Here is an 18,081-nt window from a genome sequence, read left to right as displayed (position 1 = left end):
CTTAATCATTTCCCTGTTACAGGATTAGGCAACCCCTTCTTCCTGCCCCCATGCATTGGTGGCAAAGCCTAGGATGCAGTTACCCTCTTGGTGTTTCATTTGTAAAATGGTAATAAATTGGAGCCTCTCCCTCACTATTTGGTGACTGGGTGAAATAATGCTTACCAAATCACTCAGCACAATGCCAGGCGCACATTAAATATGCAGTTAAGGTTCGTTAGGGTGATAGTTAAAGGCAGACTGGAAAGAACCAAGTGCTTGGATGACATTGGACTAGGTATAGAGAAAGGGTCAGAGAGACATGCCCTAGGGTGCAGGAGGAGGCAGACGCCGGGCTTCCAGCGGGAGGGGAATCCCTGGAAGGGCATTTTCCCAGCCTCTGGCGACTCAGGGATTCCAGGGTCACGCAGGCATCCATCCCCGCACATTATCGTTGAATTTAGAAAGCACCCAACTCCTTAACCTGGTTACCTTTCTAGGGTCGCAGGAGGTACCTGCTTGGGAGGAGGATCGCGGTGGCGCTGAACTAAGGACAGCGTAGGTAGTTCCCACCCCCAGACGAAGTTGCCAGCACGTCCGTCCGGGGAGTCCCTGTCTCGCAGCCCCCAGCGCCTGCCCTCGAGGCTCCCTCCTCCTGTGGGTTGGAATCTGGATTCCAGAATGGCCCTTTAAAAGGCAGTGTCGTGTCCAGAGGGGGCGGGCTGGGGGCGCTGACCCGCCCGCGGCTAGTCCCTTCTCCCCGCCCCCTCCCTTCCCCCGTGGGTCCCTCCCTCTCTGGATCCCCGCGTTGCTCACTCGCTCTCCTCGCGCACGCTCCGTCTCCGTCAGTCCCCTGAGCTGTTCTAGTGCGCGGCGTGGAGCCAGAGCCCAGGCTGGTGGAGCGCCGGGGCTGGAGGCTGCGAGTGCGGCGCGCACCGCCTCCCCGCGCCATTATCCGCGCCCGCTACGGGCGAGGCAGGCGCCGCGATGGCAGAGATGGGGAGCAAGGGGGTGACGGCGGGGAAGATCGCCAGCAACGTGCAGAAGAAGCTGACCCGAGCGCAGGAGAAGGTGAGCGACCGGTAAACCTGCCACACCTCTCACCCCTACCCCTGGGATCGAGCTGGTCACTTCCGGATGGTCGTGGCCGAGGAGTCCCCGAGCTTGGTCTCCCTGCAGTTAAGGTGTCCCCTTCTCCCCACTCGGGCTCCGGCAGAGGAGGGCGCAGCTGTCCAGCCGGTCTGCCCCTTCCCCCACCGGTTTACACCTTCGCCGCTCCTCTGCAGAGGAGTGGAGGCCCACGCTCTGGTTTGCTTCTCGGACACGGGGTCCACTCTCATCCTACCCTGGAGTCCAAGGGTCGGAGGCTGGGAGGTGACCCCCAGCTCTCTAGACCCACGCGGACAATCCAGGCGGGGCTTGCATGTGTGTGTGTGGGGGGAGGGAGCTTGTCTCGCCGCCCCTAGGGCTGTACACGTTCCAGACTTTAAGGCTATACTTTCCCAGCTGGCTAGTGCGAGCGCCCACTGCCCTGTGCGGGCGCCCACTGCCCTCTCCTTCCTACGGCTTCTCTACCTTAGTCCCTGAAGGAGGGATTGCTTTTCTCCTTCCAGGAGGTGCCTGAGGCCTAGAAGGTCCCGCCCAGACCCGCCGGATTGCAGAGGGTTCTGCACCCCTCGCCCCAGAAGGGCTTTGGCGGTTTCAGCCGCTGGAGAGAGAGTGATGGTGGGACCTCCAGGCTAAACGGGTGGCCCAGAAGAGGGGTGTGGAGGGCGCCACAGGAAACCCTATTCCTGTTGTCTGAGAGTACTCTGGGGTTTTTGCAGGGGATGGGATCAGGGTTTCCTGGGACACCCTGACTGTGCAGGAAATGCGGGGGTTGGGGGCGGGGGTCCTTCTCTGGCCTGCCTTTTACCCTTAGCCATCCCTGGCTTATTGAATTGGATCACGCCAGCTGCTGACGCCACTTCCCCTGCCAATTCCGACTCTGAAATCTGAGATTGTACAATCTTGTGTTTCTGCTAGGGATAGCCCCCCATGGCTCTAGCTGGGCCGGGGCCTGGTGGGGACAGGGACAGGCTTGCCTTCTTCTGCCAGTCTTGGGGCTGTTTATAAACAATGACTTTTGCAGCTGAGAGCTGTGAGCTCCCCAAGGATGCAGACACGTGATATGATGGGGGGGGGGAGAGCTTCCTTAGAGCCCTCCTCCTCATCCTTGTGGTTACTAGCTAAGGAGGGGGGTGAACTATTTGAGTATGGAGAAGCTCTTGCTAATCTCCAGATCTGGCTAGAGCGCCTTACCCCATCCAGGAGGAAAAGGAAGAGAGAGGGATTAGATTCCCCCCCCCCCCCCCCAGTCTGCTGGTGGCTGGAGCAATAGACAGATACAGCCACCCTGACTCCCAATGACCTAGTAATTCATTTAAGGTGCCTGGAGCCTATTTCCCACTGCTGAAAGAAATGAATGGAAACATTGGTAGTAAGCTGAGACAAGTTCCCTGCCCCCACCACATGAAGACCAACTTCATGCAGCTCCTGCTCCTCGCCGTTGCCTGCTGGTGTGCACCTCTGCCCAGATGCATTTTTTTTCTAGCAATAGGCCCCTTTGATGCAGCCTTGGGGGCTGTAAGTGTAGGCTCTCTCCCTTTCCCGTATTGCTGCCATCTCTCTTTTCAGTGCCTGCAAAGAGGATTTGGGCAGTTGGCTGGCAGCTGGTTGGCTATGGACCGTGTCTCTAGCCAGCAGCTGGCCTTGTCTGAGCCTGGGCTTCATGGGTCTGCACTTGCCTCTTGCCACGGCTGCTCTGTGCCCCATGGGCATTAGTGAGGGACCATTTGCCCAGGAGAAGCCAAGACAGTCTGACAGGTATCCTGAGACAGTAGCCTGTTTCCCATCCTCTCCCTCCTTGGCCCTACAGACTCTGCTTCAGGAAACCGTGTGTCTTACATAGATACTGTCCTCTTCTATTTATCCTGATACTTGGAACCTGCATTTGTCACTGACTGGATGCCTCCCCAATATCTTCTCGTGGTTACCCATAATCTATTCAATGCCCACTGCTAATGGGATCTTACAAGCACTCCTGACACTGAGTCTACCTTTCTTGGTCAAATAAACTAGTCACAGGGAAATTTTGATTTTTTATTGTCATAGAAGGGTGTTTTCTGAGCAAGGATGGCAGGTAGAAAGGGAAATAGCTCAAGTGGATCTGAGTCAGGCCTCCATGGTGCTGTGTCTGTAGAGAGTGTGTGTGCCTGGAGCCCAGAACCCATGTGTATAACTGGGCGCAGGAGTGTTGTGAGTTTGTAGTCCCAGCACTGGGGAGGTGGAGACAGGAGGATCTCTGGGACTTGCCAGTCAGCCAGTTTGCCTAGATCAGCAAGCTCCAGGTTCAGCGAGAGATTCTCTCTCAAAAAAGGAGGTGGAGCAATTGAGGAAGAGACCCGATGTTGAGCTCTGGCCTTTACATGCAAGTGCATACACACAGAAAAAAGAAAAAGAAAGCCTACAGTCTATAGAATAACATAGAAGGAAGACCCTATTGGTTCACATTAATTTTTCCCAACTCCTCAACCCTAACAGCTATGGAGACTCAGAGAGTGACAACGCAGTGTGCCCTCTAGTGTCTTGGGGTTCTGTGACCCCTAGTGGGTCTTGGGTTGCTGTTCTTTGATTCACTGCCCTGGGCAGAGCTGTACTTGTGACACTCTTGTGTTTCTCTGGCTCTGGTGGGTGTTTAGAGGATGTTTACGAAATAATGTGGGTCCTTGGGTGCTTGGTCTTGGAGCCCCGACTGACCCAGACCTGGGAGCGAGCGGGTTGTATTCTTTCTACTTTCCTGCCTGCACACATTCCGGGCTCCTTGTCCTAGGCTGAGTCCCCCGCATGCTGCCTCAGGCGGGAAGCATATGGCTCAGGCCTCCGTGGTGCTCACTCCTGCACTGCTGCTGTGTCTGTAGTGAGTGTGTGTGTGCCTGGAGCCCAGACCCATGGGCTTCATGAGGTCATCTCCCCATTGCATTTGGCTTAGCTGAACCTCTATAAATGACTGTGTCCATTTTTGGGCCTCAGAAGGGTGACTGGGCAAAGCCATTTTAGGGTGGAGGCTGGGTCAGATGACAAGAGGATTAGAGGTTGGCGGGCTGGGCCCATTGGGGGATGGGGTAGTTGGGGAAAAGGACAGCTGGGGTTGGGGGGGGGGTGTGGAATCTTGCCTGCCCAAGCCCATGGCCTAGGAGTCCTCAGGGAAGAGTGTGTGAGGGAGGTTGGGCCTTGTTCTCCCAGTACTGGGTCAGTGGTTGAGCACAGGGTTTGGCGGGAATGTTTCCTTGATGGCTGTGGCTGTCCCTGAGCGTGCTTGCGAGAGGGTGGAGAGCACCAGGGGGGGTGGGAAGTTTGGGGCTGTCAGTGCACCGCACATCTCTGGCATGTGGAACAGATGCTCAGCAAAGGGGCAGCGTGGTTATTTATAGGACCTGGACACGTGGTGGTAGACTGCGCCATGTTGCTGTTAGGCCACCCTGACTCAGGGCAGTGGACTGCACTGTGTTCCCGTGCGTGGCCAAGGTCTCTCGTTGTGGTAGGCACACCAGTTTCCATAGTGTGAGCTGGATTGGAACGTCAAGCTTCTGGTAGTGACCTAAAGAGCAGCTAGGCTACCTGCAGGAGTAGATGCATAGGTCCCCTTTAACTGGATGTACTTTTGCTGCATAGACCGGACTGTCTGCTAGAATCACAGAGCCCTTGCAACTGAGGTCATCTGGGCCACTGATTTTACTTACACAGGCTTTTCCCAGTCTGAGGACCCAGCCTAAACAGCTGCCTCCCATGCAAGGCATACTCTACAGCCTTTTTTTCTATTGTTGCGCTTTTCTCTGCCCTGGAGAGTTAAAGGCCTGTTCTCAGTCCCCACCTCCCACGCCCCATCATCTCCTTTCCTCTCTTTCTAGAACTCTCTGCATTGGGCCTCTTTCCTTGAACTTGGACAGGCTCTGCTGAACCTTCCAGCCTAGATCAGATTTCCTGAAAATTCTTTACGTAAATGGTTTATCTTCCCTACAGGAGCCTGCATCCCGGATGGGGTGTTGGGTGGTGGGGGACAGAGTCCCGGGGATGCTCTGGAGACAATGGTCTCAGGAAGGTCTGGGAGAGCAGTGAGCAGGTCCTTGGGATCTTCCTGAACCCCCTCAGACCTGGTGGCGGTACAGTGACTGTGGCAGGTGGAAGCCAGGCAATGCTACTGTACTTGGAGGGGTGAAGAAGGGGGAGCCTGCTGGAATGCCTAGGGTACAGGTATGGGCCAGGTATGGAGGGCCAGTGAGGATGGTGAGAATTTCAGTTCCTTCAAGGAGAGGGGTGGCTGGGTGAAAGCCTCGGGCCAGATTTAATTAAGTGATGCGTGCCGGGGTTAAAAAAAATCAGTGTACCCCAGGGATTCTCACAGCAGTTGAGGCAGAACCAGTTTCTGCCACTTCCTCACGGATCATCCTCTGAGGTTCCCTTGTCACCTTCCTTCTCTGGCTTCTGCACTGGGTGGCCTTGGGTAAGTTCTTTCCAAGCCAGGAGGAAATGCTGAGAGCCAAGGACGTGCCTCATAGAGCTCTTTCCCTTCCAGGTCCATCTTCCATCCTGCACACCACCGTGGGTCGTGCATGGGGCCTCTGGGTCCCCCTGACCGGCTGCAGGACCGTAGTCAGGTGGCAGGGCCTTCTGGAGCCCCCGGCCCGCTTACTGGATAAACTGGAGATAATGATGCTGCTTTTTCAGGCATGTTGTGAAGAGCAGAAAGAATTTGACAGATGCCTGCCACACAGCACATGCTCATGAAGTACCAGTGAGGCAGGCAGACTGATAACCACAGAACCTCCTGGGAAGCCGTCTTTCCCTACAAGGCCCACTACTCAAATCAATCCCTGGGAGTGTCCGATACAGGCCTCGGTAGACAGCTAATCCCTGCTGAGCCCTTGGCCTGTCAGAGCTTAGGATAACAACTCCCCGTGTGTGTGTGTGTGTGTGTGTGTGTGTGTGTGTGTGATGCACATGTACTGTGTGCCTGTTATGTGTGCGGTGCACTCACATGTAAGTGGTATGTACAGGGGCAGTCATGCAGACAGAAGGCTTGGACTTAAGAATCAGACTATTTTCGAGTTAACTCAGTTCCTACAGATAAACCCTAACCTGGGCCCCCTTCTCTAGTCTTCTGCTTCTTGGCACTGATGGAGTGGTGATGAGTTCTCATACTTATTCTTCTACACAATATGTACCATGCACTGTGTTCTGAACATTGAGGAAGTGGGGATCAAAGCCATATCCTGTGGAGCTGGTGTCCTCGCTGGAGACATGGTCACCACACAGTGGCCACAAGCAGGAGCATGTTCCTTGTGTGGAGACCTCTGCCTGTGGCTAGGTTTTAGCTGGGTGTAACTGCAGACGTGGGTGTCTGCCTTGATGGGGGAAGGCTAGGGGAAGAATCTGGTCTCCAGGTAAGAGGCTGTGCCTAGTAGTGAGGGACTTCCTGTTGGTTGTCTGCTATGTTGTATTTTCCGCTTTGGCATACTTCCACTGGGTCTGAAAAAAATGCAAAGAAAAGCAAAGCATACTAATCCTAAAAATTTTACACCATAGCAGGGCAGGCCAGGGCAAATATGTAGCCTCAAGTGGGTGTTTATGTAGGGACGGGTGGGTGATGGTGCCTGTTCAGAGTACACTTTGGGGAGCATGGGAGAGGTACTTTTGGATGCTCCCAAAGGTGTCAAAGGTGGCTTGGTCTGGAGGGGTACACTTCCAAGATCCCATACAAGTGATGTTGCAGTAGAAGGTCACAGGCCTCATGAACTGGGGCTGAGTCATCTCCCCACACCCACATCATGTTCCTATCCTTGGGCAAATCACATCAGTCTCTCTGACCTCAGTCTTCCCCTCTGAAAACCGGGGATGATACCTACTGCCTGGGCACTTGGGAAGCGGAAATGGAAATCTGCATGGGTGCTGCTAGGCCAGGTGAGGCCCAGGAACCACCAGTAGGGTTGATTTCATGTCTCACTGCCCTAATCCATAGAAGGTGTTCCTTGAGGGAAAGCCTCTAAAGCCCCCGGTAACAGGCTGCCGCCTCCTCACAAGGCGACTGGATTCTGCACAGGGGTTGGGGAATGGAGAAGAGGAAGGGCTGCTATTCCTGCCCAAGGGAAGCCTCATCACCCATCAAGTTAATAGTAAGAGCTGTGGGTTACAGCATACCTGTGCCTTGCCATCTTTGCTGCAGTCTTGTGAGTCTCACCCCGTGAAGAAACTAAGAGGCTGGCAAGGTGGCTTGGGGCATAAAAAGGCATTTGTCATCATCCTGACCACCAGAGCTCTGTCCCCGATCCCTGAGGGTCCTGTGTGGAGGAAGAAGAGAGGGAACTTCCACATGTATGCATACATGCACGTGTGGATACACATGAATAGATAAACAAATATATAGTCATATTTATTTTAAAAAGAAAGAAACTGAAGCTTGGTCCAGTGGTTGACACTTCAGACTCCTCTGGGTCAGCCAGACTTACGGGTTCCTACTTCTGCAGTTAGAAGGTGGGAAGACGCATCCAGATGAAGTGGACGCTGGCCCCTGAGATGCTTGATTCTTATATAGGATGTATCTTCAATCCCACTTGAGGTGGAGGTTTATGCTGTGTGTGGTAGTCTAGGTGATGGAAGGACTGGGTTTCCAGAGCAAGACTGAGATGACAGTTAAGTCTCACAGTTGAGGACAGAGTAGACCGAGCGTGAGCATGTTCGTGTGCACATACGTGTGTGTGTGTGTGTGCCCACTCGGAGGCCAAAGAACCTTGTCTTTTGGGACAAGATGTCTCATTGAGCCTGTATCTTGCTGTCAGCGAGGCCCCTGGATTTGCCTCCAGCAGTGCTGGAGTTACAGGTGCTCACTGCTGTGCCCGTGTTTTACATGGGAGCTCGGGATCTGAACTCTGGTCCTTGTGTTTGCATTTACCCACTGAGTCATTTCCTTGGTTCAGAACCACTCTTCCTTCCTTCCTTCCTTCCTTCCTTCCTTCCTTCCTTCCTTCCTTCCTTCCTTCCTTCCTTCCTTCCTTTTCTTTTTTCTTTTTTTTTTTTTTTGCTGTTAATTCAATTTTGTTCTTGTTTTGTTTTTCGAAATAGGGTTTCTCTGTGTAACAGCCCTAGCTGTCCTGGGACTAGCTCTGTAGACCAGGCTGGCCTTGAACTCACAGAGATCTGCCTGCCTCTGCCTTCCAAGTGCTGGGATGTAAGGTGTGCACCATCACCGCCCGGGGCAGAAACACTTTCTATTCTGAATTATATTCTGTATACTTTAGTTCCCATCATTGCTATGACATCTCTTTTATAAAATGATAGGGATACTAGGTGTTTGGAAAGTTCCGAGGAGGAAATAGCTATGCTGTTGAAATCTTTTCTCAGTGTGCAGCCTGGAGAGCAGCCCCGTGTCTCTGTTCTCAACGGCAGGGCACTACCTCCTCTTCGTGGTGTCCAGGCCTCCAGCTCAGCACACAGCAGGTATTCTAAGCTTGAAATCACCTCTAAAGCACTTTAGAAAATTGATTTCAGGATACCCACCTTGCAGATGTCCAAATCCTTTAGAAGTCATGCCTGCTACGTAAATTAATGTAGTATTTGCATAGAAACTATGCACATCTTCCTACATGCTGTAGCTGTCTCTAGATGGTTTATAATGCCCAAGTCAGTGTGGGCACAGACGTATCACATATTTCTCAGGACACAACAGCAAAAAAATCAAACAAACAAGCAAACAACAAACCATCTCTGTGTGTTCAGACACCATTCTGTCCTTTGAAATGTTTTTGCTATTCAGTTTGTTGAATTTGTGGCTGTCCAGTTGGAAGACCAGTGTCCTTACTGCAGAAGGATGCATGACTTCTGACATCAGGAGACAGGGCTGACGACTGACAGGCCTGAAAGATGACTGTGCTTCATGATCGAGACCAGGGATGCTTGCTGCAGGACGGGGCTAGGGTCCCACCCTACTCTGCCGCGTTGGGGTAATCTAGGCCTCCCTTTCTGCATGGTAAGATGGATGAGTAAATAGCTCAGGCATGCGGTGGAGTAAAACTCACTGAAATCTCCAGTGGCTGCAGATTTGCTGCCTGGCGAAATCGTTCTTGTGGCTGTTCAGGACTGTGTGTGTGTGTTGGGGTGGGGGCTGCCTGTTTTTAGGTCAGATGACAAATAGGCCCTTGGCTTTCAGTAGAGCAATGCTCTATATGAGCAAACTTACAAGTGACGGAGGTAACGGGTCGTGTGGACCAAGGGATAGGGCAGTGTGGCTTGCTACAGCTGGTGAGCCTCCACCCTTAGACATGGTCCTTAGACTTTTTTTCTTCTTCTTCCAGGCCCTGCACCTTTGTCCCATTCCCTGCCCCAGGTGCCACAATAGATGGATTAGGGACTTATCATGGGGCTTGAGGGGGAGCCCCAGACTATCTCTTGGTAGCCCCCGGAAAGGGCATTTGTTTTTCTGGTGTCCTTTGGAAGGGTGCCTGGCGGCGTTGTCTTTCCACTGCAGTGAGGGCCCTGCACTCAGCGGAGCCTCAGGTCATCATGGGAGTGAGTGGGTGGCCACAGACAGAAGCTACTACAAACTGGCTAGGGAGGGATTTTCCCCTGTCAGAGCTGCTGCAAATCCAAGACCTTCTATACCACCGCAGGCTCCGCTCCTTCTGGAGCCACCCTGGCACCACGTCTGGGCCACCCCTGCGGGCTCCTCATTTTGTATGCAGCATGTCTGACCTGAATTAGACTCTGGGGGAGACTGCGGCTCTCTTGGGCTGAGGTTATTTCTCTCACCGAGCACCTGACCAGGATAGGTCAGAAAGGGAGATTCCTGCAGTCCCCGTGGAACTGCCTGCCTCTCGTACAGTGCCCCCACAGGCCTGGATGATCAGGAAAGGCTTCCCAGAAGAGGTAGACCTGAGCTGAGATCCAGGGCAAGGTAGCAGACACGGCTGTGGGGACGTGTTTCTGGCATTCGTGAAAGTAGAATTTTCAAGGCCTGTTTGAGATGGAGAGTTAATGCAATTGGGAGGATAAGACATGAGGCCGCGAAAAGCTAAATGGAGGCGGGGTGGGGGAAGTAACGGTGGCTTTGCCTCAGACTGGGTCTGACTCCTGCTTCTTGTACATGTGTGTGTGTGGGGGGGGGGCGGTCCTCAGCACTCTGCCGATCTTATTTTTTTAAATCAACTTTTAAGTCAATGAATTAATCTCGAATGTGTGTGTGAGTGTAGATTTGTGTCAGGGAGCATGTGCGGAGGTGTGAAGACAGTTTTAGGGAGTTGGTTCCCACCTTTCACTTTGTTGAGGATGGGCCTCTTGTGTCTGCTGCTGCTCTGTATACTTCATGCACTTCCAGACCATGTCCCTCTCTCTCTCTGTGTCCATGTGCTGGGATTACAGTACACAATACTACGTCAGGCTTTTTATATTCGTCCCAGGGTGTTAGTCATCAGGCTCAATTGACTATTGCCCTTAACCACTGATCCATCTTCCTGGCTCTCTCTACCCTTGGTCTTTTGAGATAGGGTCTCTCATGGTTTGGAACTTACCCAGTAAATCATGCTGCCTGGCTATTGAGCCCCAGGGATCTGCCAGACTCCTCCTCCCAGAACTGGGATTGCGAGTGTGGGCTACCAATATCTTGGCTCTTCTATGTGAGTTTTGGGGCTTAACACCTCACCCACTGACCTGTATTCCTGGCCTCCTTGGTCAAGCCCTTAAGTTTTCTTCCTCAGGTGTAGTCAGAACCATTCCATCTCTCCAACTTTTACTCAACCAAACATTCACTGTTTTGGTGTATTACTGGCTCCGGGCATGGAGATTTCAGGTCAGTTGGGATGAGGAAGTGCGCTATATATTTCCAGGGGCAGTAACTTTGGCCAGAGTAGAAATCAACTATTTCTGAGAGGCCTAAGGGCCTGGGCCAGGTGGGGCTAGTGAAAAGCTTCCTGTATTGGCCTTGTGATGTTTGGTCCTGCTTATGTCTTCTTCGGGGCCTGAGGAGGGGATGGGGAATGGCTGGGGTGTATGAAGATGGGGTGTATGAAGATGGGGTGACACCAGCAGACCTGGTGAGCTGAAATGTCAGGGCCCACTCACCCTCTTTAGCTACTGCCTAGAAGGGACTGTCCCTCACTCTTGGGTCCTGCCAGCTGTGGGCATGCCTGGCTGTAGGTGAGGCTGCTGGGTGGGAGATGATGATCCTGGATTCTGTTGTGTGGAGGAGGATGGGGTAGTTGTTGGCTGGTGAGGAGGTGGAGATTTCCATGACTGTCTGTGGTTGGAGGAGCTTTGCTGGGCCTTCAGGGCCGGAAGGGGGATAGGGTGACAGGACAGCCTCGACCGGTTCAGCCCCCTTCCAACAGCTGCAGCTTCTTTCTTTGGACCTTTTTCTAAGTTCACCCTCTCCCTGGGACTTCTGCCAAGATGCCTGAGCTCTGGCAAGCAGGGGCCCTACCACTGAGCCCTGGGCACTGACTGGCCTGATACCCAGAGGTCTTCAATGGACCCCATTTCCATGCTTCTAGCCTGCTGTGTTTTCCCTATTTCTTAGTTCAAGATGGCATGAGCTATCTTGCTCCGTGCTGCACACTCCTTGGGACTGACTGAGTGTTCAAACATGTATGATGGGTGGATGGGGCTCTGACTTAGATGGGACGGTAGAGAAGAGGAGAGTTGAAGCTGGATGGGATAAAAGGGAGGAAGAAAATGTAGTAGCATCTTAGGGATAGTTTGAGAACTTTGAGAGAGGAGAGGGGGTTTGTCCTCTGGCCAAGGGTGTGTGTGTGTGTGTGTGTGTGTGTGTGTGTGTGAGAGAGAGAGAGAGAGAGAGAGAGAGAGAGAGAGAGAGAGAGAACCTGTTCCCCCACCCCACTCCTGACAGGACTAATCTGCTCCACTGTGGCCTTTGCATTTCCTCTGTGCTTTTGTTAGGTTTCTAGAAACTGATCTGAGGTGCTGTGTGTGGCTCCAGGTTGGGGCTGTAGGTGGAGGAGTCAGACAGGAGCACGGAGCAGATTCCTTCTTCCTCCCCTTGTCTGCTCAGGGAAGTCTTGGGATTTCCTTGATCCTGGACCTCATTCTGAGCCCAGGTTGGTTTTGCCCTCTCTCTCTCTCTCTCTCTCTCTCTCTCTCTCTCTCTCTCTCTCTCTCTCTGTATTGGGGGGTGGAGTGTATACATGGGGCTCAGAGGGAGGACATGAGTGTCCTTATATACCATTCTCAGCTTTATTCCCTTGAGATAAGGTCTTTGAACTTGAGCTGGGCCAGCAGTCACAAGTCCAAGCATTCATTCCTCCTGTTTCTCCCCCTGCCACCCACCCAGTGCTGGAATTAGGAATTTGAACCCAGGTCCTTACACTGTCTCCTGCTGAGCCATCTCCTCAGCCCTGTCTTCACCCACCTTCTACTGGCCTCCTCTTGAATCCAGGGAGTAAGAGGGTGGATGAGGGGAGGTGTCTACCCTAGAGCAAATGCCAGAGCTCCCCTGTTTCCAGATGAACACTTATGTGAGCTGCCTTTGTTACTGAGGCCCTGGTGTGTGTTTGGGAGGTGGGGAGGGACCTGGGAGGCTGGCACTCTAGAGAAAGAGAGTGGACCCTTCACTGTGTCAGGAATTTCTCCACAACCCTGCATCTTCCGTTGACTTCAGAAGCGGGCCAGAGGGACTAAGCCCTGGGTATTCTTATGCCTAAAGGTCCTCAGAGGTTCAGGACTGGATTTGAATAAAGCTAACCCAATCCCGAGATGATGGTAACAGCTGGGTCAAGGTATACCCACCACCTCCACGATGGAAAGATCGGGGACACCATGAGTCATTAGTGACCGCCAGGAGGCTTAAGGGTCAATTTCAGCAGTGTAGGCTGACTCTTGTCCTCAGCTGAAGGGCAGACCCTGCTTCCTATCCCTTTGACATTGAGAACAATGCTTGTGGAGCCGGACACCATTCTCCACGGCAGAGCTGAGCTGTCACCGTTTGTTAGTCCAGGTCACTGAAGGTCAGGTTGTAGCCTTTTACAAGGTGCGTGGTATACCTTCGACCAGTGTGTGTGTGAGAGACTGCTCTGTGGCCTCCCCTGGAGCGCTTGGCCTTTATGCTCAATACAGGCCCAACTCGGGGTCCAGATGGTGGGGCCTGAGACTCAGTGGGGGAGGAGGAAGTAAGTCAGCTTTCACAGGGGACCAGCCCTCAGGCCACGCAGCCAAGCAAGCTCTTGGTTAAGGGCCAGCCTGTGGAATCTGTGGGGCTGCTATCCACTCCCAGCCTCACCCTTTTCTCCTGTCCCCTGCTTGGGCCCATTCTTGGGATTGGCAGTTGTTGAATTTGGACAGCAGTCTTGTGGGCAGGGGCAGCTAGGGAGTGGGACCGTCTGATAAGAGGGTGCCTGAGGCTTGGCTTTGGGTTCTGGGGCCAGATGCTGGGGACTCCGTGCTGTCCTCCCTGGGATCACCTCTCAGCCCTTCCGCTAGTAACAGATGGTGGGACCCAGTTCTTGGCAGGGTCTATTAGAGTTCTGAAGTCATAGATGGACGTGTCTGCTCCAGTGGAGGGGTGACATGCCCAAGGCTGCAGTGTAGTGACCATTGTCCGGCTGCTTTCTTGCTTCTCACTTTGTTTCTCCGAGCTGGTGGTCCCCTTAAGTGTTGAGCCCAGTGGTGCTCAGGACGCCAGGCAGGAATCATGCAAGGCTGTTGAGTTTGCAATACTGTTCACACTGGGCAGCAAGCCAGGCAGAACTCAACCTCTCTGAGCCTTTTCGCTCCCTTCTGCTGTGGTCATTAGGACCCGGAGTGTGAAGCCTTGTGTTGGCCTTGATAATACCACACAAGCCGACTGAGCCGCTCCCTCCCAAACTTCCCTTGACGTGTGCATCTGGACTTAGGAGGACAATGGCTTCTCTGGTCTCTCACCTCTCTTCGGTTTCTTCTTTGCCTGCCATGCTCTCTAAGCCGTGTTCTTTGCGAGCACAGGAACAGCAGGGGTCTGGCTGTGCGGCCCAGGTTAGCCTTGAACTCATGGTCCTCCCACCTGAGCCTCCTGAGTGATGGGACTACAGACATGACCACCACGCCAGCGGTTATTCCCTTCTAGGGAGGAACTATGGAAAGTTGTAAGTGAAACACGAGTTCCATAGTTTATTCTGTCGTATGTGTGCGTGTGTGTGTGTTTTCATGTGTGTGTGTGCATGTATGCATGTGTAGGTCAAAAGTCAACCTCAGGTGTCACTTCTCAGGTACTGTGATTTTGAGACAGAATTTCTCCCTGGCCTGGAGCCCTCTGATCCAGTTATGCTGACTGATTAGTGAACTCCACAGACCTCCCTGTTCTGTCTCCCCCATACTGGGATTACTGGCATGTACTACGATGCCATATAGTTTTTGGGGAGAGGGTCGGTTGACAGGTCTTTATGTTTGTAAGGCAAACACTTTACCTACTGAGTCATCTCCCAAGCCTCGGGATTTACTCTTGATGTTGCTCGGAGAGGAGGTAGGAATAAGACATTAGGCTGTTTTTATGGAATTATATTATTTCTTCTCAGAGCTTTGGTTTTCGTTTGGTAGTGCGGGGAGTGGAACCCAGGGCTTCATGCCTGCTAAGCCAGTTGGTATACTGTGTGTGTTCTTCCCAGCCCAGGCAGCAGGTGCTGAGGGGGTGGGAGGTGGGGCTTTAGAGGCAGATCCACCCCCATGCTGGGCTGAGAATAATCCCACACTCGCCAGCCACATGTGTGTTGGGCCAAGGAGGGGTGGCCCTGATGATATATCGGTATAGGTGGGCACAGAAATACAGCTAGGGGTGGGGCATGTGCCTGTCAGGACAGGCCCTGGGGTCACCCTGTGGCATTCACATTCCATGGTGGTGCCTGGCTGTCAGACTTGGCCTGGCCCTAGGGTCAGACTACTGAGGCCCAGTCAGGGCTCCCCATAGTGGCTGCTCCTGGTTCTGCAAGGCTGCTCCCCAGAGGGATAAAACTTCAAGTTTCCCTTTTGCTGGTTTTTGAAGACCTTGTCTTGTCTTATCATTGTGTATGGCGTTTGCATGGAGGCCAGAGTTGCCTGTCTCTCTCCACCTTATTCTTCTGAGGCAGGATCTCAATCAAACCCAGGGCTCACCTATCTCACCTGCTAACTTTCTCTGGGGATCCCCTGTGTCTGCATGCTAAGGCTGGAATTACAGGGAGCTGCTGTGCCCACCCAACAGTCACATGGGTTTTGGGACCCTGAACTCCAGCCCTCTTGCTTACATAACTAACTCTTTAAGCACTGGCCCATCTTCTCTATCCTGCTTTTTTGAGAGTGAGTCTCTCATTGGTCTGATAGGCCAGGTTGATGGGGATCCTCTGTCTTAGCCCCTGCAGTGCTAGAATTACAAGTATTCCACCATGCCTGTCTTTTTATGTGGGTCCTACGGCTTGAACTTAGGTCATCACGTTTGCAAGACAACCACCACTTTACTAAGTGAGGTATTTCTCCAACCCGCCTTACCTTTTAACCAAGGGACCAGGGCAATGGGCTCGGGTTCTTGTGGAATCCTGAAGAACCGCAGCCAAGCTGCTGGAGGGAGCTTGGTCTATGAGCTGTGGGTTTAGCTGGTGTCCATCCCTGAGGAAGGCTACGTGTGAGCTCAAGAGAATCCCAGAGTTTGTGTGGACACATGTGGAGGGCTGGGCATGGTGGGCACTAGGTGGGCTCTGACGCGGGTAGAAACCATCCTACCTAGGTTAGTATCTAGAAGAGGGGACGGGAATGGAACCAGCCATGACTCCAAGGTTGGATTCTGTGACCCTGATCCTTATGTATCCACTTCCTGGCATCTCTGGGTACCTCACTACTCCATGTATCACCCCATCTTTGGGGATGGTATCATTTCTCTAGTTGCTAAACCTGGACCCCCCACATCTCACCCATTATCATACCATATTTGATTATTCTCACCATTTCCTGTCTGACCACTGCAGTCTTGCCCAAATGGATCCCCTGCCCTATTCTTTTGAAGAATGTCCCCATGTGGCATGGAAGTCATGATAGAATGGAGGTCAATCAAAATCCGTTTTGATGGCTGGGAAGATGGCTCAGTTGGTACAGCGTTTACTATACAGGCATGAGGACCTGAGTTCCATTCTCCAGAACTAAGTATTCACTGAGTACTAGCCCGAGCCTGTGGTTGGGGGAGCCTTCTACCCCCGGTACAGGGGTGTGGGCTCTACCCTGTGAGTTCCCATTCCTTTCAGTCCCTCCAGCTTTCCTTCACTCTGATTTGGGGTCTTTCTTCCCATGTCTCTTGAGGTCCGGCTCCTCGACTTCTTCGTGCTTCTTGCCATCTTCCTACATGCCCAGAGGCAGCTGGAGAGCGCGGCAGAGGGCCCTGCTAGGGAGGGAGTATATGCGCAGCTGTGTCATTTCATATCTGGGTATGAGTGCTTGGCATTGTGCTGCTCTGGGGGAGGGGCTGTCTGAGGGCTGGGGAAATGTTCTGGTCTTCCAGGGCTGGGATGGAACTCTGTCTCTGGCTTCTTCTCAGGACCAGCATCCCAGATACTTAGGTTGCTTTGGAAGGTAGAGCTAGTGGCTGATCCACTGGTGCTACTCTGCCGGAAGCACCCCGGGTTGTTCCTGGCCACGGTTTTATCCGTCCTAGATTTGCTTTCAGAGACTGAGCCCGCATGTGGGAAGTTGGGCTGCTCCTCTTTGCTAGTCCCACAGCTGGGGCAGGTGTAGGGCCTTGGTCCAGCAGCCCGCAGCCTTCCCGAGAGGCCACCCCCAGCTCTGGCCTCGCTCTCTTTGAGGCGGGGGTAAGACACAGCAACAGCTCTGCTTTGATCGGTTCTGCAGGCCTGAACTGTCTGTAGCAGTCTCAGTTGCTTTCGCTGGGGCCACTCTGAAGAGATGGAGTGTGGATTAGTTAAATACCTGGTTAAAGCAGCCTCAGGAAGGAAAGGGTGATGTATCCATCACGGTGGGAAAGGCATGGCATCAGTACCGTGAAACAGCTGGCCGCATTGTGTCTGCAGTCAAGAAGCAGAGAGAAATGAACGCTCGTGCTCAGCTCCCCTTCTCCTTTCTAGTCACCCCAGGACCCCACTCCCCACCCCCCACCCCCGCTTATGGAATGATGCTTCCTGTATCCTAGGTAGATCTTCCCATCTTCATCAATCCTTCACAGACACATACAGCCAATATGAGTCATCACAAAGTGCTTAGAACTCAGCATCTGGACTCGGTGTCCAAGGAGAGATTGGCAGAGCTCACCTGGGTTTGGTGAGGTGAGCAATGACCTGTGCATGTGGCAAGAGCCACATCCAGGGGCCACCTGGTAATGAGGCTGTAGTCCTGGCCTGTGCCACCCTCTTTGGTGTGCCTTGGTTTCTTTTCTCACAAAATGGCTGCCATAGCCTGCTCGTTCCAGAAAAGAAGTGTGGAAGCTATGGTTGGAGGCGTCTCAAATGACAGCATAGACCAAGGTGAGGCTGGCCAGGCCTTGAGCATCCTTGAGCCAGAGTCCCCTGTTGGAGGAATGTGATCTCTATGGGAGCCCATCACACTCAATACTGGCCAGAGTGGCCTGCAGGTGCTGATGGCTCTGGGTGGCTGCGGGCCCTGCTCTGTCTCTTTTCCCACATTGACAGATCTGAGCAGCGCTGGCTCTTGACCACAGATCTGGCCTGTTCTGCTTAGCAACGTGGCCAATGGTGTCGTGGCTTGCTTCCTTTTTATTACTTAAAAATTATTGTTACTATTATTATTGTGTATGCGTGCATATTTTGTGTGTGTGTGTGTGTGTGTGTGTGTGTATGTGTGTGTGTGTGTGTCTTCTCTCCTACCATGGAGTCTGGAGATCAGACTCTGGTTCTCCTATAAGAGGTTCTTCCCATCAAGCCATCTGGTCTACCCTGGCCTGAAGGAGGGTGCTTTAGTTACTCCTGTCATGGCTATGGTCAAATCCTGACAAGAAGGAGCTTAATGAAGGAAGGGTTTGTTTCAGCTTACAGTTTGAGGAGATACAGTTCGTTATGGCAGGAGCACGAGGCAGCTGGTCACATGACATCCAAAATC

The 18,081-nt window shown here is 52.9% G+C and overlaps 1 protein-coding gene across 10 annotated transcripts in view; it reads left to right on the top strand.

Moving 5' to 3' along the window:
• The first annotated feature begins 780 nt into the window (after nucleotides 1-780).
• Bin1 (bridging integrator 1) overlaps nucleotides 781-18,081 on the top strand; it is a 58,564-nt gene continuing 41,263 nt past the window's right edge. For 7 of the 10 annotated variants that reach the window (XM_057788267.1, XM_057788271.1, XM_057788270.1 and 4 more), the window contains exon 1: nucleotides 781-1,050. In XM_057788267.1, the coding sequence (XP_057644250.1) occupies nucleotides 967-1,050 (84 nt within the window). In that variant the 5' untranslated portion in view covers nucleotides 781-966. The remainder of the gene's footprint in view (nucleotides 1,051-18,081) is intronic. The other 3 variants (XM_057788272.1, XM_057788273.1, XM_057788275.1) reach the window with 2 other exon arrangements.

Source organism: Chionomys nivalis, chromosome 14, assembly GCF_950005125.1.
Source record: "Chionomys nivalis chromosome 14, mChiNiv1.1, whole genome shotgun sequence".
Classification (NCBI taxonomy): Eukaryota; Metazoa; Chordata; class Mammalia; order Rodentia; family Cricetidae; genus Chionomys; species Chionomys nivalis.
Note: the sequence above shows the minus strand (reverse complement) of the source record. Positions and strands in the feature narration are given on the sequence as shown.